Source organism: Leopardus geoffroyi, chromosome D3 (assembly GCF_018350155.1).
Source record: "Leopardus geoffroyi isolate Oge1 chromosome D3, O.geoffroyi_Oge1_pat1.0, whole genome shotgun sequence".
Lineage (NCBI taxonomy): Eukaryota > Metazoa > Chordata > Mammalia > Carnivora > Felidae > Leopardus > Leopardus geoffroyi.
In genome coordinates this window covers 278,324-306,104 of record NC_059339.1, presented here as the reverse complement: position 1 = coordinate 306,104, position 27,781 = coordinate 278,324, and the positions used below count along the sequence as shown (strand labels likewise).

Sequence of the window (27,781 nt, the reverse complement as noted above, 5' to 3'; positions counted from 1 at the left end):
CTTTTCTCCTATCATATCCAATTAATTACCAGGTCCCTTAGATTCTTCCTTTAAATTGTTTCTTGAGGGTGCCTGGCTGGCTCAGTCCATAGAGCATGTGGCTCTCTCATTTCAGGGTTGTGAGTTCAAGCCCCACGTTTGGCGCAAAGCTTATGTAAAGTTTCTTGCATCAGTTTCCCCTAATTCCCATGCGTTAGATCAGATCACCATCCCCAGAACACACAAAATTATTGCCTTCGTTGGCCATCCTGGCTCAAATTTTCCTTCCCTTCAATTCACCCTTAACACTAGGCACTAGAGTGCAAATGATGATCATACCATTCCTTAGACTTCTTCAGTGTCTTCTCATTGCAAAATATGCAAGTTCCCCCACAATGACTTGCTTACTTTTTCAGTCTCATTTCTTTTCTTACTACTTCTCCTTTGCCCTCTTTCACCAGGCCAGTGAACTAAAAAATATATATATGCATTTTTTTTTTTAAAGGAAGGCTTAACGCCCAGCGCGGGACCCAGTGTGGGGCTTGAACTCACCACCCTGAGATCAAGAATCTCACACTTAACCGACTGGGCCACCCAGGTTTCCCCCATCCCCACAAAATAATTTTTTTTTTAAATTAAAGTATAATTGACAATGTTAGTTTCAAGTGTAGAACACAGTGATTTCAACAACTCTATATGTTCAAGTGTAGCTGTCACCATACAACCTTATTAAAGTACCATTGACTATATTTCCTATATTGTACCTTTTATTCTCATGACTTCCTCCATAACTGTAACTCTGTGACTCCCACTTCTCCACCTATTTTGCCCATCCCCCCAACCTCTCCCTCTGCAACCATCAGCCAGTGGAGTTCTTCTTCCTTCCTTTTTTTTTTTTTTTTTTTTTTTTAAATAATGGACTTCATTTTTTTCTTGCCTTTAAGTCTTGCACAAACTATTCCCTCCACCTGGAACAATGCTCCCGGATTCAATGGGCTGACTCTTTCAGTGTCTAGTTCCTCCTCCCGCTTCCCTCCCCCTGGGGCCCTGAGCTCTCTAAGGGCAGGGCGGTGTCTGGCTTGCGCCCCAAAACCTTCCCTACGCGGCCACGACAGCATCCTGCACGGCGTAGGGAGGAAAGGAGCCCCTAGGTCGTTCTGGCAGTTCAGCTACTCCAGCTCGTCTTTCCGAAGGGCGTCGGGGCAGGTCGGAACCTGGGAGGAGGAGCCGGGCCACCCCGGGGCTGCGTTCTCCTGTCACGTCCGATGGATGCAGCGTCCGGGCTCGGCCGACGGGAGCCATCGCTGCCCTGGCGCGAGAGTCTCTTAGAATCTCAGCCCTTCACGCGGGAATTCCGTTTACTACAGCTGCCGACGCTGGTGGTTTGTCGCGGAAGTTTGGGGCCCGCAGTCCGTTAGGGTTTCGTAGCAGGTCTGAGGGTGGAGTCTTGGTGTCAGGCTCGGGACGTGGGGCATTATGGGAGTCGTAGTTGAGGCCAACGGGATTTTGGAATGGTCTCGGGGCATTCTGGGAGTTGTAGTGTGTGGGCCACAGTGTAGTCCTAGAAAGTGTCGTCGTCCCAGGCCCCCTGGCTCTGGCGCTGCGTACGCAGGTGCCTGGCATTCTGGCAGTAGTAGTGCGTGAGAGGAGCGCCTCAGCCCTCGCGGGGGAGGCCGCGCTAGGTCTTCGGCAGTGTAGCCTTCCGAGGCCCGCGGGCTCTGGCGCTGTGTGCGCAGGCGCGGGGCGTTCGGGCATTGGTGGTGGGTGATGGGAGCGCCTCTGCCCTGGCCCCGCGGCCGCGGTGGGTCCTGGGAAGTGTAGTCGTCCGCGGCCCGGCCTGGTCGGGGGGTCTGGTGTCCGAGGCTGTGGCGGGTAGAGTCTCTCCCCGGACGCGGATCCGAAAGTCTGGCACGCTTGGGCCCAAGATACTTAAAGCAGCCCCCTCTGTCCGAGATCCCCTCCAGGTGGCCCGGGCCGAAGACCACCTGCAGCTCGAGAACGCCTCGTCCCCCCCCCCTCCCGGCTAAAGGCGCAGAGGAAACGCGCCGTCCTGTGACCCCGTTACAGGAGGCGGTGCCGGGGTGCGGGTCAGGTCTAGGCTCCCCGGATCCCACACCGTGGCTGGGAGGGACTCTCTTTGGCGGCCCCGGTCCTCTGGGTGACGAGGAAGGGTGGGTGGGTGGTTGTGCCGCGGTGGGAGTCCGCAGCCGGTGGGGCCCGGTCGCTCCGGGACGGCCCGCGCGCTCAGGGCTGCTTTTTCTCGCTGCCAGCTGTGCCGTTTCCCCCTGCGCTCCTCGGTCCCGCCGCGAGCCATGTCTCAGGTGAGCTGCTTCCTTTTTTCTTTCCCAGGGCATCTGTGTGCTTCAGGACTGGGGGACAGAGGCTTGCTTTCTCCGGAAGCGCCCTGCTCTGGTCCTCCCCTTCGGGCACCTGGACCTGAGGGGACGTGGGAAGGTTGACGGGAAGCTGTCCGGTTGTGGGCGGCTTTCGGACCTGGGGGAAGGTCGGGAGCCGGCGGGGGAGGGGGCGGGTGTGTTGGGTCACTTCTTCCTCCTTTTCCCAGTGTTAGAATGAGGAGTGCTTTACTCTGTCCCTCGCTCCAGCTGCCCCTTTCTCAGTCGTACATATTAAAGTTTGTTTATTTTTGAGAGAGGGAGAGAGGAAATCCCAAGCAGGCTCCTCGTTGTCAGCGCAGAGTCAGAAGTGGGGCTCCATCCCAGGAACCGTGAGATCATGACCTGAGCGCAAATCCGGAGTCAGATCCTTAACCGGCTGAGCCACCCGACTGCCCCAATCATATTCTAATTAAGCGTGTCCTTTCAGCACCTGTGTCAGTGGTCTCAAAGTGGAATTCCTGGACCAGCAGTATCAGCATCACGTGAGAACTTAACTAGAAACGTATAGTCATGAGCTCCCTTCCCACACCTTCTGAACCAGAAACTCTGGGTGTGCAGTTCAACAGCCACTCCCAAGTGACTCTGATGCTGACCCATCCTGGGTGTGGGGGGTTCAGCTGGGGCAAACAAAATCTCTGGCAGTTGTTTCACAGAGGTGGGGGTAAGAAGGCCAACTGTCTGATTTAGTTCCTGTTTTTAGTTGTACTTCTCTGCCCTACGTACGTTGTCTCATGCTTGTCTCCAAACCAGATGCTCTCCCAAATTTGCTGGGGAGTCCACTTTCCATCTGTGCTGCAGATTCCGTTGTTGAGAAAATAGCTTCCTTTACTAGTCAGTAACCTTTATCGCTTAAAACTTTTTTTTTTTTTTTTTAACTGTAAGATACAACTGCCATGCATCTGGAGCTCTTACTAGTTTGACCCCTTTTAAAATTTCTGCTCATGCTTACTGGTTCTGTGGGTTACTGAAGCAGTGCAAAAGCAGGCCGTGAAGTGGGGGCACATTATTACTCCTAACCCTGAGGGGAAAGCTTTTGGTTCCATTCTGGGATGGGGGACATGTCTTCCTTGGGGAGTCTTTCTTACTGCGTATCCTTGTTCTGTGACACTGCTTACATCGCCGGTAAGTTTCATAGCCCTTTTTTCAGGAATGGCGGTAACCCTGTTGCACTTGAGTGCATGCCCCTTTTTTTTTTTTTTTTTTTTTTTTAATTTTTTTTTCAACGTTTATTTATTTTTGGGACAGAGAGAGACAGAGCATGAACGGGGGAGGGGCAGAGAGAGAGGGAGACACAGAATCGGAAACAGGCTCCAGGCTCTGAGCCATCAGCCCAGAGCCTGATGCGGGGCTCGAACTCACAGACAGCGAGATCGTGACCTGGCTGAAGTCGGACGCTTAACCGACTGCGCCACCCAGGCGCCCCTGCATGCCCGTTTTTAAAGGTACTGCTGCTGTCTGCTGTAGCCGGTTGTTACCATGAAGATATTCTTGCCGGATCTCATTAAAATAGGCTGCTATCAAGGAAAATATACACTGCCTACTGAATACAAAGGGACTGTCTTTGTTATTCATTAAGTGTTCTAAGATTCTAAGAACTTGAACAACAAAAGGCAGAAACCCATGTTGTTCATGTGTATAATCCTTTATCTTTCACAAAATTGTAAATTATGTCAGGACAAATTGTATTTATTTTTTTCCTTTTCTCCAATTATGCAATAAAACAAAACAGCTAGGCTTTTACTAATTAGAATTCTGAAAACCCCCATTGCTACTCTGTGCATACACTGTCTACTCTCCATGGTGAGACTCATTTCACTCCTTTTTTTTTTAATTTTTTTTTTTTTCAACCTTTATTTTTGGGACAGAGAGAGACAGAGCATGAATGGGGGAGGGGCAGAGAGAGAGGGAGACACAGAATCGGAAACAGGCTCCAGGCTCTGAGCCATCAGCCCAGAGCCCGACGCGGGGCTCGAACTCACGGACTGCGAGATCGTGACCTGGCTGAAGTCGGACGCTTAACCGACTGCGCCACCCAGGCGCCCCAGAGACTCATTTCACTCCTAATCAGGGCCTTTGGGAGCATGGGTGCTGGTTGTGCAGTTATCTGTTTCTCATTTCAGGGGTCAGTGTCATTCAGAGATGTGGCCATAGACTTCTCCCAGGAGGAGTGGGAATGGCTTCAGCCTACTCAAAGAGATTTGTACAGACATGTGATGTTGGAGAACTACAGCCACCTGGTTTCACTGGGTAAGTGTATTCCTTCTTATCTCCTCTAAGTCAGAATTGAAACTTGGGAACGGCTGTTGTAAATCTTGGTTTTCTGACTTAATATTCCCAAGGGAGGTATGTTAGTTTTCTTTTTGTTTGTTTTTTACATTCATTCACTCATTATTTTAGGGAGAGAGAGGGAGAGGGAGTGTGTGAGTGGGGAGGGGCAGAGGGAGAAGGAGGGAGAGAATCGTAAACAGGCTTCCCGTTCAGCAAGGAGCCTAATGTGGAGCTTGATCCCACGAGGCTGGGATCTTGACCTGAGCTGAAATCAAGAGTTGGGCGCTCAACTGACTGAGCCACCAGATGGCCCTCTTTTTTAACTTTTTAAGATGGATTATAAGCACTGAATCCTTAGCATTCATGTTTACATCTGGTAGATATTTCTTTTTCTTTTTTTTTTTTTTCCTTAATGTTTTTATTTATTTTTGAGACAGAGAAAGACAGAACATGAGCAGGGAAGGGGCAGAGAGAGAGACACAGAATCGGAAACAGGCTCCAGGCTCTGAGCCGTCAGCACAGAGCCCGATGCGGGGCTCGAACTCACAGACTGTGAGATCATGACCTGAGCCGAAGTCGGACGCTCAACTGACTGAGCCACCCAGGCGCCCCAAGATATTTCTTTTTTGAAAAATTTTATTTATTTATTTTTAACATTTATGTATTTTGAGAGAGAGTAAGTGAGCGGGGGAAGGGCAGAGAGAGAGGGAGAGAGAGAGTCCCATGCAATCCATGCTGTTAGCGCAGAGCCTGACACAGACACTTAACTGACTGAGCCACCTCCGTGCCCCTAAAGATTTTATTTTATTTTTATTTTTTATTTATTTTTAATTCTTTTTTAACGTTTGTTTATTTTTGAGACAGAGAGAGACAGAGCATGAATGGGGGAGGGTCAGAGAGAGGGAGACACAGAATCTGAAACAGGCTCCAGGCTCTGAGCTGTCAGCACAGAGCCCGACGCAGGGCTCGAACTCACGGACCATGAGATCATGACCTGAGCTGAAGTCAGCCGCTCAACCGACTGAACCACCCAGGCGCCCCTAAAGATTTTATTTTTAAGTAATTTCTACATGCAGTGTGGGGCTCAAACTCACAACCCTAAGATCAAGAGTTGCATGCCCTACCAACTGAGCCAGCCAGGTGCTCCTACATCTGGTATTTCTTTAAAAAATTTTTTTAAAAATATTTATTTATTTTTGAGAGAGAGAGAGAGAGAGTGCGTGTGAGCATGAACAGGCAAGGGGCAGAGAGAGAGAGAGAGAGAGAGAGAGACAAAGAGAGACAATCCGAAGCAGGTTCCAGGCTCCGAGCTGCCAGCACAGAGCCTGACGCTGGGCTCGAACCCATGAACTGTGAGATCATGACCTGAGCTGAAGTCGGATGCTTAACTGACTGAGCTACCCAGGCACCCTTGGCATTTCTTTTAATGGCTCCTCTTCTAGGGACTGAAGGACTGATTTTGAATTTATTTCCTTTTCTGCAAGCAGGTCTTAACGTTTCTAAGCCATATGTGGTTTCCTTATTGGAGCAAGGGAAAGAGCCCTGGTTGGAGAAAAGAGGTGTGAGAAGAGATCTGTTTTCAGGTGAGTAAGTTAATAACAACCCAACTAACCAATGAGAATGCAATACTTTTTTGTATGTTGGTTGGAAAGTTTTCCCTTAAAGATAGCAGAGGTATGGAGACTATGAAGTCTTGCCCACACAGCTCCGTAAGGAACCACGTTCACACCCACTTACCAGTCTGCTTTTAGTTCTCATCTTATGCTTTCCCCGCTTTCTTGCAAATAGATGTGTGCTTTCTTTCCGTCGTTAGCTCTGTCTGGGCTCTGGCTTTCAATTCTTTTTGAATTCTCCTCCCTGTCTTTCTTGAAATTGACCTCTGTTTCTGTTGCCTAAGTTAAAAGGTATATATTTTTTCTGTGTACTACTGTTCCAGTTAGCCACCTTGGAAAGACTGATTCGTTGCTTTTTGGTTACCTGATGGCTTTATTCGTTCACTCACACATTCCTTTAATGTTTATTTAAAAGACTTTCTCTTAGGTGCTACAGAGAGTAGAAAATATAAAAAAGTATAATAACCACCAAAGAAATTATAGTCTAGTGAGATATAATAGGTCTGTAAATAATTTCATTCGATGTCCTCAGATTGTCAGTTCAGCAGTAAGGAAAAACGAATTCCTATTTGTTTAGGCCTCGATGATTTGGATAGGGATAGTAGTAATAGAAGCAGAAAAGACAGGAAAGAGATCAGTTTTGGAGAGTAAGTGCTGAGTTATAAGGAGATGTGCTTGGTGTGAGTAGAGGATGGTATTTCCAAGTGAAGAGATGCATAGGCTGTTGGAATAGATCACGGAAAACAGTTCAAGTTGGAGATGTAGATGTGGGAATTTTAACACTCAGAAGCAAAAATTGAAGCCCTGAGATTGAGCAGTGCCTGAAAACCTTCACCTTCAGTTGACAGTAGAATGGCTGGTGAAGCTCTTTAAAAACAAATGGCCGTGCCCTGCCCTGGAAGAGTCTATGGAGAGGAGACTAGAAGATCTGTGGAGCCTAAATTCTTTATTTAGGCAGGGTTCTGTAAGTTCTTTCGTTGATTCTGAAACGAACCTCTCCTGGAGGTACACTGACCTTCCACCGAGATAACCGGAGACTGCCTCCGTGTGCCGGAAGCAGCGGCTTGGAAGGACTGGTGAGGGAGCGGGAGCAGGTGTCAGGAACACTGAGCTCCACCTGTCGGGAGAGCGGTGGTCAATTGCACGTGCTGCAGACTTCCAGGAGGGTGTGGAAGGTACTGATGTGGGCTGAAGTCATGAGTGGAGCAAATGCAGGGAGAGTTCTTCATTTAAGTATGAGCTGAAGAACAGTGTCCTCTTGTACATGTAAAAATAATAAAACCAATAAAACTGTGTATAGGGGAAGGGAGGAAAAAATTGCCGCTAGTCCCACTACTTCCTCCCTCCCTCACTTCCACCCATCTCTGTGGCCAGTGTGGGGCTTGAACTCATGACGTCAAGGATCGAGAGTCTAATGCTCTCCCGAGGGGCGAAGTGCCCCTCCGTTACCTTAATACAGCTTGTCCAGTTTTTGTGTGTTCATTCTAGTACATCTGTCTCCTTTTTTTTTTTCAAACAGAGTAGGATTATTGGTGGCACAAAGGTGGGGGGCAGTGGTGCTGAGGTTCTCATGAACACAGGGCTTGCCATGTGTCCAGGGGGCCACGATTAGGGATGTATTTGACCCCATAGTTATTTGGGATGAACTGTTTTTTCAGTCATCATATCTTCAAATTCATGCGCATTAAAGTTAGTGAAGCCCCACTTCTTGGAGATGTGGCTCTTCCGGCAGCAGGGAACTTGAACTTGGCCCTGTGTACGGTGCCAATCACATGCTCCTTATTCTGCAGCTTGGTATGGATGGACATGATTTGGCCTGTGCGGACCCTGGCCATGGTGCCCTGGGGCTTTCCAAAGGTCCCCCCACGTGCCTGTCTGGAGCCCAGATTGGGGATAGCATGAGGTCAGACATGAAGGTCCACTGGAAAGGACTGCCTCCTCTAAGGCAACTCATAGAAGCAACAGGCTGCATATACGACTGAGGAGGCTGCAAACCAGGCCCCATGGGGAGACAGCACGGTTGGCTTAATTGGCTGCAGTCCAGTACATTTTTGAAAGGTGAAATATCACACAGAAATAATGCATAAAACATAAATCTGCAGCTTAACCAATTACTAAGACACCCATGTAACCACCACTCAGGTCAGTAAATAGAACACTGCCAGGTCCCTAAGAACTTTCTGAGTGCTCACTCCTGCCCCCACTCAAAGGCAGCCTTCTCTTTAATGGGAGTAACTTACTTTGTTTTCTTTATAGCTTTGTCATCTGTTTGTGTCTGTAATCACTATAGTTTAGGTTTGTATGTTTGTGAACTTTACATAGAGGGGTTCATAATGTATATGTTGTGATTTGCTTCTGAAAAGTACTTTTAAGATTTATGCCTTTTGCATATTACCCTAGAGGTCGTTTCATTGTACAGCTAAGCCTTCCCCCATTTATTCTATTATTGAGGCCTTCTTGGGTTGTTTGCGTTTTAGGGCTGTCGCAGGCAGTGTTACTATTGTCCCTGTATCCTGGCACGGGTTTCTTGGGGTGATATTTAGGGCTGGAATCGCTAGGTCAGAGGACAGTGACCCTCCTTCACATTATTAGCTAATGCCAAAATGTTTTCCACAGGCTTTTACTGACTTACGTTCTCACAAACACTGTATGTGGGGTCCTCTTGTTCCCCAAACTCACCAATGCCCAGAAGTTCGGCACCATAATATTCAACTCTCAGAAGAGTGTGCAGTGGTAGCTTGTGGCTTAAGCTTGCATTTCTGTGTCCTCCTCGTTAGGATAGTGGTGAGTGTCCCCGCCTGTCATAAACTTGCATTTCTCTGATTACTAATGTGGTTGAGCACCATTCTGTGTGTTTATGGGATATTTAGACACTGTCATTTGTGAAGTGCCTCTTGAAGGTTTTTGCTCATGTATTGGATGACTTACCTTTTTCTTACCGCTTTGTAGAAGTTACATATCTCAGATTCAGATTCTTTGCTAATTATTGTCACTCACTGCAAATATCTTCTCTCACATGTGGCCTACTTTCCCCCTTAGTAACTTTTTTGATGAATGGAAATGCTTAATTTTAGTGTGGTCAGATTTACCAATCTTTCCCTTTATGGTTGGACTGTTTAAGAAACTGTTTCTTACCATGAGGTCATAATGAAGACATCTTCCTGTATTTTCTCTTAAAAAGCCTGGTCTTTATGCCATTCACATTTAGGTCCATAGCCTATTTTGAGCTTATTCTTGTGCGTCATGTGAGTTACTCGTCAGTTTTGATCCCTTCTGCGAGCAGATCCAGTTCTCATAGCACCATATACTGATGTGTCTGTCCTTTCCTTTTGTTGTCTTCAGTTTGTCATAACTTCAATACCATTTTTTGTGTATGTTTCTGGGTTCTCTGTTCTTTAGTGAATCTCTCTTTTTCTATCCTTGCATACATCTATTCAGTCTTAGTCATGGATTTAATAATGGATAACATTTTACTGTATTTGCCTTACGGCACCCTTTTTTTTGCTGAATAATTTAAAAGTAAATTACAGGGGCGCCTGGGTGGCTCAGTCAGTTAAGCGTCTGACTCTTGATTTCGGCTCAGGTCATGACCTCATGGTTTGTGGGTTTGAGCCCTGTGTCGGGCTGTGTGCTGTCAGCATGGAGCCTGCTTAGGATTCTCTCTCTGCCCCTTTCCTGCTTATGCTGTCTCTCTCTCTTTCAAAAGAAATTACATTAAAAAAAATTTTTTTTTTAATAATAAAAAAAGTAAATTATAGACATCTCAACATTTCACTCTACAGTACTTCACTGTCGATGAATAAATGGGACATTTCCTACATGAGCAAAATGTCATTTTTCATACCAAAATAACAGTTTTGCCTAGTATTTTTAAAATTATTTATTCAGGGGTGCCTGGGTGGCGCAGTCGGTTAAGCGTCCGACTTCAGCCAGGTCATGATCTCGCGGTCCGTGAGTTCGAGCCCCGCGTCGGGCTCTGGGCTGATGGCTCAGAGCCTGGAGCCTGTTTCCGATTCTGTGTCCCCCTCTCTCTCTGCCCCTCCCCCGTTCATGCTCTGTCTCTCTCTGTCTCAAAAATAAATAAACGTTAAAAAAAAAAAAAATTAAAAAAAAAAAATTATTTATTCATATAAGTTTTTAAATTTTGGGGGGGCAGAACGTGAGTGAGCGAGCACACGCTGCGGGGCAGGGACAGAGAGAGGGAGAGCGGGTGAGTTGCCAGCAGGCTCCAGCCTCCACACTGAGCCCGACGCAGAGCTCGATCCCATGACTGTGAGATCATGACCTGAGCCCAAATCAAGAGTCAGTTGCTTAACTGACTGAGCCAACCCAGGTGCCCCTAGTATTTTTTTTAAGTGCACTGTCCATACGTAAATGCGTCCCAAGCGCGTGCTGGTTGTCCTGCCCTGCAGGATAATGAAACGTTTCTGTTTCTCTGTATGTCCTGTAACTTTCATTGTAATGTATTCATTTGGTATTTTAAGACTTTGGGTCTTGTTTAAGTCACATTGAGATGTTAATTGTATTTAAGCAAGTTCGAAGCCGTCAGTTCTAACCTCTCTCCTACGTATGCGGCTCCGGGACAGCCCTGTCTTTAAAGGCTTTGTGGGTCTGTTGTACTTGTCTCGCACGTGCACCTCCTACTGGCCTTTCCGAACTTGCGTGGTTTGTTCCCCTTTGTTTCCGTTTTCACAGTTTCTAGTGTGTGGTGCAGGGTCAGATCCATGCACGTGCAACTCAGGGATGAGCCCAGGATTTCATACACAACTTTACGGGAGCACTTTCCTGAGCTACCTCTCCTACACGTTTTGGCTCCCAGGCCCCCCTCTTTCAAGTCTTCTGGGGAGAAAGGCAGACCTTTAGTTTCCCCTCTGCTCTGTATTTCCTGCAACTGTGTCTGCCTGTGCAGCTGAGTAACAAGGAGACAGGGAGAAAAAGAATAAAAATGGGTGGGATCCCTGTGCTCTTGGGAACACGCATTTTTCTGCTGAGAGAGAAAACTCCTTTCATAGAGTTTTAAGAGCCTGTATGGCCACCACTGCTGCTAGATGACTTGGGGTTAGGCAGGAATGGGAAACGAACAGACAAAAGATAAGATTTCTCTCTGACTAGTATAGACCCTCTTTCCCATTCCTCAGACCAGAAATAGAGGCTTCTCTGGGAGCTCTTTCTCCTCATACCTACTGCAGAGTTCCTGGTTTCATGCTGCCTTTGGCTTTAAGCCTGGAGAGTTTGGAGGGGGAAAAAAACCTAAGACACTCACCACCAGTTCACTGTTACTTTAAGGTCTGATTTCCTTCTCTAATCACCTTGCTACCCTTTACTTTTTAGGGCTCTTAGATGTGCATTCTGTGCACAGCGTTTACCTACATGCAGTAGGAGAGACAGGTCAGAGTGCACGAACTCCGTCTTTACACGACTGGAACCGTTCATCTTGTGTTTTGTAAGTGGAAAAAAAAAGCAAAGTTATAGCATGTAGAAAGAGGATACTAATAAAATGAGAATAGGAAGTTCAGTCTAGATTGAACAGGAGTATAAAGTAAAGTAAAAGGAGGAAAATGGTGGGGATTAAGGATGGTTAGGGAAAACATCGGTCAGATCGTGCAGGCGCTCTACAAGCCATGTTAATGAACCTAGAGCTCCTCCCTATTAGGGAGTCATTAAAAGATTTTAGGCAGGCGAGCGTTTTATCTTCGCTAACGTTTGGAAAACAGGTTTGTCGGAAGCAAGACTAGGAAACAGCTCTCATTTAAGAGGTGTTGCCGTGACCTCGGCCGGATGTAATCATCACATGAAGTATGGAGGGGTCCAGGGAATGAGTGGAGGAACGCAGGTTGGTAACAAACTAAGGAAGTGGACTCAAAGGGACCTGGAGAAGCCTGAGGAAACGTAGTTGACAGCACTCTCCATGGCGTTACTGGGGGGAAAAAAAAAGTGAAGGGGAAGGAAAGACTGTCAATTTGTGACTGAGTTTTGGGGCTTTGTGGGATACTTGAATATATCAGTTCAGTAGGTAACTGGGTGTCATTCTGGAGCTTAAAGAGATCACAATGCTTCTCAAATTTCAGTCATTTTGTGAGTTTTAAAGCACATATTTCAGACCCTACTCTGGAAAGATCTAAGTCATTACATTTGGTTTAGAACCCAAGAATCTGCATTTTTTATTTTTTTAATTTATTTTGAGAGAGGGAACACGTGAGAGAGCGTGAGTGGGGGAGAGGCCGAGAGAATCCTAAGCAGGCTCCACGAGGACAGTGACACAGGGCTCAATCTCAACGAACCATGAGATCACGACCTGAGCTGAAATCAAGAGTCAGATGCTTAAATAACTGAGTCATGCAGGCGCCCCAAGAATTTGCATTTTTTTAAGTTTATTTATTTTGAGAGAGAGAGAGAGAGAGAAAGACAGTGCGAGTAGGGGAGGGGTAGAGAGAGAGGGAGAGAGAGAATCCAAGCAGGCTCTGTGCTGCCAGTGCAGAGCCTGATGTGGGGCTCAAACTCATGAAACCGTGAGATCCTGACCTTAACCGAAACCAGGAGTCATACGCTTAACTGGCTTAACCGAGGTGCCCCCCAAATTTGTATTTTTAACAAGCTCCCAGATGCCGATACTGAGCTAAAGTACATATATGGGAGTTATTTTCACAGCTTCTTCTTTTTTTTTTTTTTTAATTTTTTTTTAACGTTTTTTATTTATTTTTGAGACAGAGAGAGACAGAGCATGAACGGGGGAGGGGCAGAGAGAGAGGGAGACACAGAATCAGAAGCAGGCTCCAGGCTCTGAGCCATCAGCCCAGAGCCCGACGCGGGGCTCGAACTCACGGACCGCGAGATCGTGACCTGAGCTGAAGTCGGATGCTTAACCGACTGAGCCACCCAGGCGCCCCTCACGGCTACTTAAAATTTTTAATCTTCCGTGTAAACTCCCTGCATTCCCTGTATGTTGTTGAACTTATCTTAAGCAGCTTTACCTAGTTTCTTTTTTTACAAGTTATATTGCTTTTCTGCAGGAATGCTAGTGAATTTGTATACTTATATCCCTGTCTTTATTGTAGCAATAAAAATACCCTAAACCTTTCTTTGCTATAAATACTGTAATGCTTTTTTTTAATTAATAAACTTCTTAAAAAGTAGTTTTAGGTTCACGTCGAAATTAAGTGGAAGGTACAAAGAGTTCCTATATACCCCACCCCCACCACAACTTCTGACACTGTGGACATCCCATACCACAATCTCATATCACAAAGGTACATTTGTTACAACTGATGAACCTAGATTGACACATCATCACACAAAGTCCATAGTTCACATTAGAGTTCATTCATGGTGGTGTGTGTATTCTGAGGGTTTGACAAACGTATAATGAATGACATGTGTCCACCATTTTAATAGCATACAGAATACTTTTACTTTCCTAAAAATCCTTCACGATCTGCGTGTTCCTCTCCTCCCACCCCGCCCTGCAACCCCTGGCAAACACTGATCTTTTTATTATCTCCATGGTTTTGCCTTTTCCAGTGTGTCATATGGTTGGAATCATACAGTACTTAGCGTTTTCACATTGGCTTCTTTCACTCAACATTGTGCATGTAAAGTTCCTTTATACCTTTTCATGGTTCAACAGTTTGTGTCTTTTTAGTGCCGAATAACATTCTATTGTCTGGATGAAGTACAGTTTACTTTTGCATTCTCCTACTGAAGGATATCTTGGTGGCTTCCAAGTTTTGGCAATTTTAAAGAAAACTGGTATAAACATTCGTATGCAGGCTTTTGTGTGAACATAACTTTTGAATTAATTTGGGAAGATACCAAAGAGTGCAATTGTTGAATCATGTGGTGAGAGTATGTTTGGTTAAGAAACTGCCAAACTATTTTCCAAAGTGGTTCTACCATTTTGCATCCCCACCAGCAATGAATGATAGTTCCCGTTGCTTCACATCTTTGCTAGCATTTGATCTTAGTGGATTGGATTTTGGCCATTCTAATAAGTGTGTACTGGTATCTCATTTTAATTTAGAATTCTCTCATAACATGATGTCGAATATCTTCCCATATTCTTACTTGCCACCTGTGTATCTTCTTTGGTACAGTGTCTATTTGGGTCTTTTGTCCAATTTAAAATTGTATTGTTCATTTTCTCATTGAGTTTTAAGAGTTCTTTGTATATTTTGGATGCTAGGTCTAAACAGATATGTCTTTTGCACATATTTTATCCCAGTTTGCAGCTTGTCTTCCCATTCTCTTGACGCTGGTTTTTGCAGAGCATAAGTTTCTTATTTTAATGAAGTCCATCCAGGGGCGCCTGGGTGGCGTAGTTGGTTAAGCGTCCGACTTCAGCCAGGTCACGATCTCGCGGTCCGTGAGTTCGAGCCCCGCGTCGGGCTCTGGGCTGATGGCTCAGAGCCTGGAGCCTGTTTCCGATTCTGTGTCTCCCTCTCTCTCTGGCCCTCCCCCGTTCATGCTCTGTCTCTCTCTGTCCCAAAAATAAATAAACGTTGAAAAAAAAAAAAAATTTTTTTTTTTTTTTTTAATGAAGTCCATCCAGCTTGTCAATTACTTTCATAGATCATGCTTTTGGTTGTTGTATCTAAAAAGCCATTGCCATATCTAAGGTCATCTAGGTTTCCCCTTGTTATCTTCTAGGAGTTTTATAGTTTTGTGTATTACATTTAGGTCTATGACCATTTTGAGTTAATTTTGGTCAAGAGTGTAAGGTCTGTGTCTTAATTCATTTTAATGCATATGGATGCATAGTTGTTCCATTGTTGAAAAGATGTCTTTGCTCCTTTGTCAAAGATCAGTTGACTATAATTATTCTGGTCTATTTCTGAGTTCTCTACTCTGTTCCATTGATCTACTTGTCTTTCTCTAGAACCAAACTGTCTTCATTACTATAAGTTTAGAGTAAGTCTTCAGGTTAGGTAGTATCAGTCCTCCGACTTTGTTCTTTCCCTTAAATACTCTGTTAGGTATTCTAGGTCTTTTGCTTCTCAATATAAACTTTAGAATAAGTTTGTTGAGATCTATAAAATTGCTTTCTGGGATTTCATTGAGTCTGTAGATCAGGTTGGTAAGTGTTGTAGACCCTAAGTCTAAAGTTCTCTCTTGTCTAGCAAAGGAGCGGGATACAGGATTAAAGCGAGAGATGGCTAATGTCTGGGAATAGACAAGAGCACCGAATAAGGGTCTTTGCCCCATTTTTATTGGGATCAGAAGGCTAACATGGTGACGGATGTGCACAAAGTGACAATGAATCTGTGAACATTAATTCATGGACGTGGTGGAAGGGGGGTCTTGAAGATATTTGGGGTTAGGTGTTTGGGTTAATACAAAACAAAATCCTGGCGCCGGGCGGCGGGGTGGAAGGTTGTTTACAGTGGACATGGGGCACCACCTCTGTTTATCTCAGCCTAGGGGATGAGACAGGTAGGGCGAGTAACCTCGGGGTTGACAAGGCACCTTTTCTTTTGTTAACCATCTCCGCTCAGGGCAACTTTGCCTGCATCGCAGAGTAGCGTCTTTAGCCCAATTTACCTGTTTATCTAACTTGGTCCTTCCCTCTTTTCTGCTATAGTACTAAATTGGGGGGCACTTCTGCCCTGAATGCCTAATCTTGTTTATTTCACATACCTCTGTTCTATATTGGTACCTTTGCACCTCCCTATTCTGGGGCCTTTTCCCCTCCCTCTCTATTCTGGGGGCTCTGCACCCCCTCGCTGTTCCCCCTCGCCTTTGCCCCTCCCTCTGTATTCTGGGGTGCCTTTGCACCTCCCTGTTCTGGGGTCCTGATCTTATTACCCAAACTCGGGTGTGAGCATCTTATGGCTTTGTCCTTCTTTATGCCTTTGTAACCCTTTGGTGTAAGCCCGGGGGATTCCTAAGCTTATTTCCCACAGGTAAGAATTGACATCTTGACAATATTGAGGCTTCTTATGAATGTGGAATATTTCTGTCTCTCCTGTTACTTCTTATTTCATATATTTCATCAGAGTTTTGTAGTTTTCCTCATACAAATCTGGTACATGTTCTATTGGGTTTATACCTAAGTATTTCATTTTTTTGGTATGCTAATACAAATAGTAATGTCTCAGTTTCATACTGCATTTGTTCATTGCTGGCATATGGGAAAGACTGACTTTTGTACGTTGACTTTGTATCCTGCAACCTTGTTATAATTACTTATTCCAGGTTTTTGGTAAGTTTTCTCAGAATCTCTGCATAGATAATACTGATATCTGCCAAAAAAAAGTTTTATTTCTTCCTTGCCAATCTGTATACCTTTTATTTACTTTTTATGTGGTTTTTTTTTAATGTTTATTTTTGAGAGAGAGACAGAGCACGAGTGGGGGAGGAGCAGAGAGAGAGGGAGACACAGAATCTGAAACAGGCTCCACGCTCTGAGCTGTCAGCACAGAGCTCGACGCAGGGCTCGAACTCACAAACCATGAGATCATGACCTGAGCCAAAGTTGGACGCTCAACCGACTGAGCCACCCAGGTTCCCCTCGTTTTTTTTTTTTTTTTAATGTTTATTTTAGAGAGAGAGAGAGAGACCAACAGAGCATGAGCCAGGGAGGGGCAGAGAGAGAGGGAGACACAGGATTGGAAACAGGCTCCAAGCTCCGAGCTGTCAGCACAGGGCCTGACGCGGGGCTTGAACTCATGAACCACGAGATCGTGACCTGAGCTGAAGTCAGACGCCTAACTGACTGACCCACCCAGGCACCCCCTTTTCATGTCTTTTTATATTAACTAAGAATTCCATCATGGCATTGAAAGGCAGTGCTGAGAAGGGACATCCTTCCTGTGTTCACATTTAGCAGGAAAGCTTCAGATTTTTCACCATTAAGTCTGACGTTACCTGTAGATTTTTTAGTGTTCTTTATAGCTTGAGGAAATTCCACTCTATTCCTAATTTGTTGAGCTTTTTTTTTTTTTTTTTTTTTTTATGAATGGGTGTTGGATCTTGCAAGGCATATCTCCTGATGGTATGTTTCCTCAGTTTTTGTCTCAGAAAATCTTTATTTCTCCTTCACCTTTGAAGTATAATTTTGTAGGGTACACAATTCTAGGTTGGTGGATTTTTTTCTGTCAGCATTGTAGTACGTGAAGTACTTCCTCAATGATCTTAAGTAACGTGATAGAGGATTTTTTTTTTCATGAGAAGAGAGTCAGTGCATCTAAAATTTTTTGCTTTGAGCATATTAGGTGCTGATTTATCATAGGAACCCTTTGTTACATTAAGAATGAATCTTTGTATCTCTTTAGGCTTTTAATAAGTGTAAGTGCTTTGTTATAGCGGATCCATTTGGGAATTACCAAAAAGCGTGTGGGCATAGTAGGCGATGGAAGAAGGGGAGGTGATGTTGGGTGAAGGAAGAGGGGGGTGAGGAATATATAATTAGCGTTCTGTTTATGTCTTGTACCTAATTTTCTTGGTTGTGCTTTTGACTCTCAATGGTCTGGGAAACCATATGGCAGATAATATACTAACTCTGTGCAGTTAACATCAATGGCTTTTTCTAATATCATGAAATATCTAGGTTCACCTGACTTATAATATATTTCAGTTCCCAACTAATTTCCTGAATGAAGCCTTTATCTGTTGCAGTGATTTTTATGTGTTGTTTCTGATCTTTTATACAATTTTTATTCTAAATATAATGAACTTACTCCTTTCTTACATTATTAATTGTTTTCTTCTGTGTCCTCTTTGTCTCCCTATTTAATTTCTCATCTCATGAAAAGAATTATTCAGTTTATATCCCCAGGGCTCTTACTGAGGTGCTCAGTAGATATGAGATTGGTTTATAGAGAAGTCAGGAAAGTAATGTGAGATTTTCCCTTTACTGGGGCGCCTGGGTGGCTTAGTTGATTAAGCATCCGACTTCAGCTCAGGACATGATCTTGCAGGTTCAAGCCCGTGTCGGACTCTGTTTGACAGCTCGGAGCCTGGAGCCTGTTTCGGATTCTCTGTCTCCCTCTCTCTTTGTCCCACGCTGCTTGTGCTCTCTCTCTGTCTCTCAAAAATAAATAAGCATTAAAAAAAAATGTTTTTGCTTTATTGAGATCATTTTCTTAACTGTTATTTCACTCTTTCCTGTATCCTAATCTTTCATTTTTACATGCCTACCCTATAAATATAGATCTTGATCCTTTGTTCAGATATGTATTAAAGCAATAGACCTATTTATATTTCCTAGAAGCTTATGGTCAGTGATAATAAAAGCACCCCCTCAAACAAAATAAATGTCAAAGTGTGTTTTAGAGGAAAATGAAGTTTTTAATGTGTTTTTGGATATAATTTTAAACTTACAGAAAGCTTGCAAGAATAGTATAAAGAATAACCACAAGCTTGTTACTGAAATTTACCTACTGCTGACATTTTACCTTGTTTGTTCTATCCTTTGGTATATGCTTTTTTTCTTGAAACATCTGAGAATAAGTTACATACATCATGGCCTTTTACTCCTACATATTTCCTAAGAATTAGGATATAAGTGAATATATTTTTTAAAAAGTCTTCATATTATTCATATTATAGTTTCTCTTCCCCCCCCAAAATGATAAAGTTAGCCTGGAGAAAATCGGGGCCTATGTTTATCTATCAAAAGCATCTGATGGAAAGACACTGTTATACCAAAGTAGAGTGGCGGCTGTCAGTTTGGAAAGTAGAGTTAGAGTGAGGGTCATAGACCGTCATTGTCAGAGGTACCTTTTACTTATTTGGTCATTTAGAATAAGTTACTGTAAGGTGTTCCAAAGGCATTAAGTAAACAGAGTGTGATGTCTTTGTGGGACGTGAGGAACATTTGTAGTTTATTAGCAGCATTATGAAATTGTCTTTCTCAAGTCATTTTGGCCTCAGATAAAGTTTAAGTGGAGCTGAGGACTAAAACATCCTTCCCAATTATTTATCTTCGTGTTCTGTTTTATCCTCCCTCTTCAGTTACTTCTACTTAGCTTTTCTTGTTATTTACCTACATCTCCCCTCTGATATGTTCTGAATTTCTGGGCTTACTGTTCTGATTTCAGTCTCCACGAGAACTACAAAAACTGTGAAAGCTATGCACTGCTGAGATGCCTTTTTTGAAAACCTCTCATTAAAAAAGTGAGGAGTGGCTTTATCTTACTCAACACAGAAAAAAAGAGAAACAACCGCTTTGTTTTTTCATTTTCAGAACCAAATCATGAGGTCAAAGAGTTTTCTCAAAAAAATGTCATTTATGAAGATGACTCACCCCAGTGTTTGGTAGTGGAAAGAATTCTAAGCCACGGCCCTGAATATTCCAGTTTTAAAGGAGGCTGGAAATTCGAGGAAGATACTCAGATGCAAGGAAATCAGGGGTGTATCCGGCAAGGAACAGTGTCTCATCAGGGAGCCCTGTCTCAGCACACGAGTATCAATACCGTGGAGAGGCCCCATGGATGTCATGAATGTGGGAAGACTTTCAGTCGGCGCTTTTCCCTTGTGCTACATCAGAGAACTCATACTGGAGAGAAACCATACGTATGTAAGGAATGTGGCAAAACCTTTAGCCAGATCTCAAACCTTGTGAAACATCAGATGATACATACTGGAAAGAAACCCCATGAGTGTAAGGACTGTAATAAAACGTTCAGTTATCTCTCATTCCTCATTGAACACCAGAGAACACATACTGGGGAGAAACCCTATGAATGTACTGAATGTGGAAAGGCCTTTAGCCGTGCCTCAAACCTCACTCGACATCAGAGAATTCATATAGGAAAGAAACAGTATATATGTAGGAAATGTGGGAAAGCCTTTAGCAGTGGCTCAGAACTCATTCGCCATCAGATTACACATACCGGAGAGAAACCTTATGAATGCATTGAATGTGGGAAGGCATTTCGCCGTTCTTCACACCTTACTCGGCATCAGAGCATCCATACTACCAAAACCCCCTATGAATGTAATGAGTGTAGGAAAGCCTTCCGATGCCACTCATTCCTTATTAAACATCAGAGAATTCATGCTGGAGAAAAGCTCTATGAATGCGATGACTGTGGTAAAGTTTTCACGTGGCACGCATCCCTTATGCAACATATGAAAATTCATACTGGAGAAAAGCCCTATGCGTGTACTGAATGTAATAAAACCTTTAGCCGGAGCTTTTCCCTCATTCTACATCAGATAACTCACACTGGGGAGAAGCCCTATGTATGTAAGTTTTGCAATAAGTCCTTCAGCTGGAGCTCAAACCTTGCCAAACATCAGAGAACACACACTCTAGAGAACCCTTACGAATATGAGAATTCATTTAATTATCACTCGTTCCTTACTGAACACAAAGAAATTCATGCTATAGCGAAAACATAAGAATATGGATTAAGAAAAGCAAACAGTTAATGCCTTAACTTTGACTTCAAAGGATTCTTGGAAAGAAGCCTTATGTGAATATGTTCAATGTGAAGAAAAATGGGTCATACTTGATTCAACATCCTGGAGAAAAAATAACCTAGGAATATGTGGGAAAGCCATTAATAGCTTTGCATTCTTTTTGTAATATCAGAAGATGAAATCAGTCAATACTGAGAAGACTTCATCTGGTGAGATTCCCTTACTCTACATTTGTAACTTCCTACCAGACAAGGATACGTGGCCACTAGATGTGAGAAAGCTTTTAATTAGAAATTGGCCCTAATTCTGCATCTGTCGGCTCAAACAGGGCAGAATGTGTGGGTAAGATTGCACTTTTTCTTGGACATCAGAAAATTCATAATGAAGCAAAGTCATGCAAACACAATGATTCAGGAGTGTTTTTTGTACCATGCAATATTTATTAGGTTTTAAAATACTCTTCTAAAGAGAAAACACAACACTATAAATGAACTGAATATAGGGTGACTTTCTGCATTATATCAAACTACAGAATTATACTGGGGCAAGAACTACCATTGTAATGAGTGTGGCAAAATCTTAAGAGTTCTGAGAAGTCATACTGGAGGGAATCTGTGGGAGGGTTTTTTTTTTTTTTTCTTTTTTTTTTCTTCTTTTTTTGGGGGTGAGGCGATTTTTGCTTTAAAGCAAATTCAAAAAGCTATGAATAAATATTTTATTTTCTAGTTAATTAATCTAGTACTTGCAGAGTTTTTTCCACACATTTGTGATTGTGAAAATGCAACTACCACAATATCGATATCACTAACAAGAGTAGTGCGCTTTTGTTGAAACATACATGATTACTGAAACCTTTTTAATATATTATGGCTTTAACTGTGAGACAATTTAGATTTAAGGTTATGCTAACTCATGTTTATCCTTGAATATGACTAGACCTGTTTTAGTCTGAAATAAATGTAAATAAGGTGTGTCACAGGAAAATGCCAAGGTACTTTTCCTCTTGTTCCATTTACAGTAGGAACATTTCTTTTGTAAGCACGTATTTGTCAAAATAAATCAGATGATGTTTTCAATCTCCATGTACACCTTGCCCATTTTTTAATGTCCCAGTTAAAGGTGTATCTTTCAAGCATCTGTCTGCCTCTTTTTAAGAACTTACCTTGCATTTAGTGTAGATAATATGCAACTTAGCACTTGAATAAGTGCCTTATTTAAGTCTGTTTTTTTCATGTATGGGTAAATCTTTCACAAAGTGAGAGGCTGGCATTTTTCTCTCCTACTCCTTGTGACATACATCGCTGCTGCCTAATAATTTTCTCCAAGCCTCAATCTCTACCAGAACAACTCCGTGGTACAAATCCTCCCTTTCCTTTGGTGTGCATGGCATTATTTTCCTAGCACCATATGGGGGTCTTTGGTGAACAAAAATGTATTTATCATTTTAATATTTTTTAATGTTTTATTTTATTTTTGAGACTGAGAGAGCATGAGTGGGGGAGGGTTAGAGAGAGAGGGAGACACAGAATCCGAAGCAGGCTCCAGGCTCTGAGCTGTCAGCACAGAGCCCGACGCAGGGCTCAAACTCACAGACGGTGAGATCGTGACCTGAGCGGAAGTCGGAAGCTCAACCAACTGAGCCACCCAGGCGCCCCAAATGTATTTATCATTTTAGAGGTTTGTAACATTGAGACGTGGCCATAGACTTGTCTCAGGAGGAAGGGGCTGATTGGACCCTGAGCAGAAGTTCTATGGGAACATAATGACTGAGAACTATGGGAACCTCATCCAAGGTTACTATTCCTGCAAATTTAGAACCTGAACTTAGGTATCTTTGCTTTCTCTTTAGGAAATAGGGAGTGGGCTTTAAATTGCCCACCTGGATTCCTTCTCCATATTCTTGAGAGAATGAATTAAAATTGGTACAAGTGGGAAGTGGCTTGCTTGTTTCCTTCTGCTTTTGCTTTTCTTGTAATAGCTTTTCTGCCTTTATATTAAGAGATTGGGTCTGGATGTAGGAGGAACCATAATATCTTGAAGTATCTATTTTTTCCCTCTTGTAAGCAGGACTCTCTGTTTCTAAATCAAATGTGACCTCCTTACTGGAGCAAGGGAAAGAATCAAAGAATGATGGAGAAAAAATGATAAGAGGCCTCTGATCAGGTAAGTGTGGGGCAATCAGGCAGGGAGCACCTTTGCAGGCAGTGGCCCAGCTTACCAAATTGCCTGAATCATTCTTTCAAAAATAACAATTTGCCCATAAAATTCCCTTCATGCAACATCATCCTGAACTATGTAACTCATCCTAAAGGTATTCTCATTAATTTGTGGTTGAGATATTTCCGAAAATAAGAACTATGCCATTATTTTTAATTAAATTTAAATACGTAGTTTCTAGATTATACAATAAGAGATGTCAAGACACTACTAAGTAAGAAAGAAAGTGAATGGTTTGTGGGCATTCTGTTAGTATGTTTTATTTGTCATAGCAAGAAGGTGCTGGCAAGGTTCATAGTTGCTTTCTTTCTCAATTTTAGTACACAAATCTGTTACATCTTTCCATATTTAACATAATCACTTTTTGTAAGCTGTAGTGCTTTCCAATGGTAGCGGAAACCCAAAAAGAAAGTTGCCTCTTTTTCAAGGAGAAATTCTGCAAAAATAGCCAGACACACTAAGATATAACAGCAAACGGTAGGAGAAAAACGTATGGATGATATTGCACTTCATTTTTTGTAATGTTTCTTTTTGAGAGAGACAGAGCATGAGCGGGGGAGAGGCAGAGAGAGAGGGAGACACAGCATCTGAAGCAGGCTCCAGGCTTTGAGCTGTCTGCACAGGACCTGACGCGGGGCTCGAACCCACAAACTGTAAGATCATGACCTGAGCTGAAGTCGGACGCTTAACTGACTGAGCCACCCAGACACCCCGATACTGCATTTTAGGTCACTTGTAGAACATAATATTATTTCAGTTCCTATTTGTATGCTTGAGACAGAAACAATGGTGATCTATAGTATGACCATCTCAATACACATGAGGGGGTAAACATCCAGCTTGAACGCTTTTTTTTTTTTTTTTGAGAGAGAGAGAGGGAGAGAGAGAGAATGAGCAAGGAAAGGGGAGAGGGAGAGAGAATCCTAAGCAGGCTCTGTGCCCAGTGCAGAGCTCAACACGGGGCTCAATGTGGGGCTCTATCCCATGATCCTGGGATCATGACCAGAGTCAAAATCAGGAGTTGGGTGCTTAACTGACTGAGTCAACCAGGTGATCCCCAGCTAAAGCATTTTGATCTATGTAGTAGTTTGTATTTCAGACACAATTTTCTTAGGATTGCATATTCGAGATGTGCAAAGTTTAGTGAAACATGCTCAGGAATGCAACCATTATTTGAACGGAGACAGACACAGTATTTTCATTATTCTGTTGTCCTTTATTCAGTTATCCATATAGTATAAAAGCATCATACTCCAAATGAATAGGTCTATCCTTTATAGAAGAGCACATTGGGTAGTCATTCACATAACACATGGTATCTTCTGGAATATGACTCCTGTATAATTACTGTGGGAAATCTTCCTGAATTGACTTTACCTTCGGAATAATTATATTGTATACTGTCAAGCTAGGTCTACAGCTGAATGACTGTCCACATCTGGCAACTCCTAGATGCAGCTGTCGTGCTGTTGTGAGTGTAGAATGTGTACCAGTTTTTACTGTTCTCTCTTCAAATGAATGTGATGTTACTATCAGGTTGGATTCAACTGCTACTTCTAATGTTTTCAACAAGTCTACTTTCAAATAGGATGAAGTATTGTGGCAACAACCAGATAAAGCAGATAAAATACAAATATATTTTTACTAGTTTTTTTTTTAATGTTTGTTTATTTTTATTTATTTATTTATTTTTTATTTATTATTTTATTTTTGGGACAGAGAGAGACAGAGCATGAATGGGGGAGGGCCAGAGAGAGAGGGAGACACAGAATCGGAAACAGGCTCCAGGCTCTGAGCCATCAGCCCAGAGCCCGACGCGGGGCTCGAACTCACGGACCGCGAGATCGTGACCTGGCTGAAGTCGGACGCTTAACCGACTGCGCCACCCAGGCGCCCCATTAATGTTTATTTTTGAGAGCGAAAATGCGAGCCAGGGAAGGGCAGATAGAGAGGGAGAGAATTCCAAGCAGGGTCCACACTTTCAACACAGAGCCCAATGCAGGGCTTGAACCCACAAACCGTGAGATCATGACCTGAGCCAAAGTCGGATGTTTAACCAACTGAGCCCAGGCGCCCCTTTAGTAGTTTTTTGTTGTTTTTTAAATGTGTATTTATTTGAGAGTGTGAACGGAGTAGGGGCAGAAAGAGAGAGAGAATCCCAAGCGGGCTTTGTGCTCCCAACACGGAGCCCAATGTGGGGCTTGATCCCACCAAACATGAGATCATGACCTGCGCTGAAATTAAGAGTCAGGTGCTCAACCGACCGAGCCACCCGGGTGCCCCTCAAAAATCATATTTTTAAAGGCATATTTGAGGGGCGCCTGGGTGGCGCAGTCGGTTAAGCGTCCGACTTCAGCCAGGTCACGATCTTGCGGTCCGTGAGTTCGAGCCCCGCGTCAGGCTCTGGGCTGATGGCTCAGAGCCTGGAGCCTGTTTCCGATTCTGTGTCTCCCTCTCTCTCTGACCCTCCCCCGTTCATGCTCTGTCTCTCTCTGTCCCAAAAATAAATAAACGTTGAAAAAAAAAATTTAAAAAAAATAAAAAATAAAAAAAAATAAAGGCATATTTGAACTGTGGAAGCAATGATGACTAAATGGACCAAAATTCCAGAGGGAAATCTCAAGTTTTTGTGGTCATTTGAAGGTGACGTGGCAGATTAGCAACTTGAGAAGCTTCAAGTGCACACAGCTGGTTCCCTCTCCTGGGACATTTGCTGAATTTTAGGGCTGTGCAGAACCCTGGGTGGCTAGAATAAAAGCTGAAGGAGTGAAGTATCTGCAGTGTCTGTGGTACTTAGGAATGAAAAGCCCACTAGAGATGGGCGACTGCCCCAAATAAGTAGCCAGTCTTCTCCTCAAGCCATCTGTGAAAAATTGAAGCTGCATGAGGCAGGAGGTTAAGGAGACTAGGACCTACCAAGCCCTCAGATTTAAAAGCTTTAGGAGAGTCCTGCCTAAAATACAAAGGCTAAACAAGGCTAACATGAGGCATATTAAAAATGCAGTGTAGCTCTGACCTAGCTCAAATTTATGGGACTGAAGTGATTAGCACCTCAAACAGAGGAAAGGAGAAACTCTCTGCTAGAAGGTAATGTAACCTAGAGCCCCTGTGGTTCTTTTAAACATGTCTGGTACACAATTAAAAAACAAATTACTAGGCATGTGAAGGACAGGAACATATATAGATATACTTCATTTTAGTGTGCTTTGCAGATACTTTTTTTTTTTTTTAAACAAATTGAAGGTTTGTGGCGACCCTGTGTTGAACAAGTCTATCTGTGCCATTTTTCCAACAGTATTTGCCCACTGTATGTCTTTGTGTCACATTTTGGTGATTCTCATAATATTTGTTTTTCGTTAATATTATATTGAATTGCTGCAATCTCATGATAAAATTTTAACAGATGAGGAGTTGCTTCTTATCAATGAGCAAAGAAGGTGGTTCCTTGAGATGGGATCTAGTCTTGGTGAAGATGCCGTGAAGGTTGTTGAAATGACAAAGGATTTAAATTATTACATAAACTTAGTTGACAAAGCAGTGGCAGGATTTGAGAGCGCTGACTCTAATTTTGAAGGAAATTCTACTCTGGGTATAAAGCTATCAAACAGCATCATGTGCTATAGAGAAATCATTCTTGAAAGGAAGAGTCAATTGATGGGTCAAACTTCTTGATCTTAAGAAATTGCCACAGCCACCCCAGCCTTCAGCAACGACCACCCTGATCAGTCAGCAGCCATCAACAGCAAGGCAAGATCCTCCACCAGCAAAAAGATTATGAGTCACTGAAGGCCCAAGTGGTGGTTGGCATTTTTTTTTTTTTAGCAAGAAAGTATTTTAAAAACTAAGGTGTGTGGGTTTTTTTTTTTTAATAGAAATTAACAATATAGCACACTTTATAGACTGAAGAGTAAACATAACATATACACTGGGAAACAAAAAAAAAAAATCATTTGACTTGCTTTCTTGCGATATTGCGCTTTACTGTAGTGGTCTGGAACTGAATCCACAGTATCTCTGAGGTATGCCTGTAATCAATAAGAGACAAAACAGACGAGAGAAGCAGACATACGGGTGCCTAGATATTGGGGGTTTTAGACAAGGATTTTGATGTATGGTTAATATGTTAAAATACAGGAAAGAATGGAAGAAAAAACAATTTCAACTAGTAAGAAGAATCTATAAAAAAGGCAAGTGGCTATTCTAGAATTGAAAACACCATATCTGAAATTAAGAATTGAATAGATGGACTAAACACAAATTGAATACATAACTAGAGATAGTAAACTGGAAGGTGAATCAATAACAAAAATACTGAAACAGAGATGGGGGAGGGGAGAGAAAGAGAGGAAAAATATGCCATGGTCTGAATGACGACTTTGACTCTTGTTGTTCTATTCAGAAAGCTCTCCTGTTCCCCCCCCCCCCCCCCCCCGCCCCGACAAGGAGGACTACTACCTTTCCTTCAGATTCCGGCTGATGGTCACCTGGGGACCTTTCTTGACTGCCTTATCTAACACAGTTGCCCTTATTCTTATCCCACCATCTTACTTGTTTCCCTCTGCTTTGAATTTAGCCTCAAAGTCCACTTAGATGAAGTCTAAAAAGCCCACACTCTTAAGCAATACTTTAAAACATGCATTTTCAAAAGGTTTGCTTTTAAAAAGTTGGGAGATAGTAAAGACAGTTTAAAAATGTAAAAAAAAAAATTATCTGATACTTCAAAAATGGATAGAATCGATATCCAATAACAGTCTAAGCAAATCTATGTATGACTTTGAAGACATTATAATCATATGCTTTTGTAAATTAGTTCATGATGGAATTGTTCACCTAAAAAGAACAGAAAACAGTTCTGTTTACTACATAGACTAGAGAACAGACGAGTAAAAGAAAATTATGACTCAGAAATAACCACTAATAAGACAGATCAAGGAATACACGGATCAA

At 43.0% G+C, this 27,781-nt stretch overlaps 1 protein-coding gene and 1 pseudogene across 10 annotated transcripts; one reads left to right on the top strand and one right to left on the bottom strand.

Moving 5' to 3' along the window:
• The first annotated feature begins 1,051 nt into the window (after nt 1-1,051).
• Nucleotides 1,052-21,703, top strand: ZNF140 (zinc finger protein 140). 10 transcript variants are annotated; one of them, XM_045457164.1, is made up of 6 exons: nt 1,052-1,185; nt 2,250-2,300; nt 3,126-3,206; nt 4,496-4,622; nt 6,128-6,226; nt 19,437-21,703. In XM_045457164.1, the coding sequence occupies exons 4-6, from the start codon at nt 4,589-4,591 to the stop codon at nt 20,594-20,596; spliced, it is 1,293 nt and encodes a 430-aa protein (XP_045313120.1). In that variant the 5' UTR covers nt 1,052-1,185; nt 2,250-2,300; nt 3,126-3,206; nt 4,496-4,588; the 3' UTR covers nt 20,597-21,703. The 10 variants fall into 10 exon arrangements, with proteins under 10 accessions (XP_045313120.1, XP_045313118.1, XP_045313119.1 ...); XM_045457162.1 differs by having other exon boundaries at nt 2,803-3,206; XM_045457163.1 differs by having other exon boundaries at nt 1,052-2,060.
• LOC123588631 lies at nt 8,186-8,295 on the bottom strand (annotated as a pseudogene).
• Nucleotides 21,704-27,781: the final 6,078 nt, after the last annotated feature.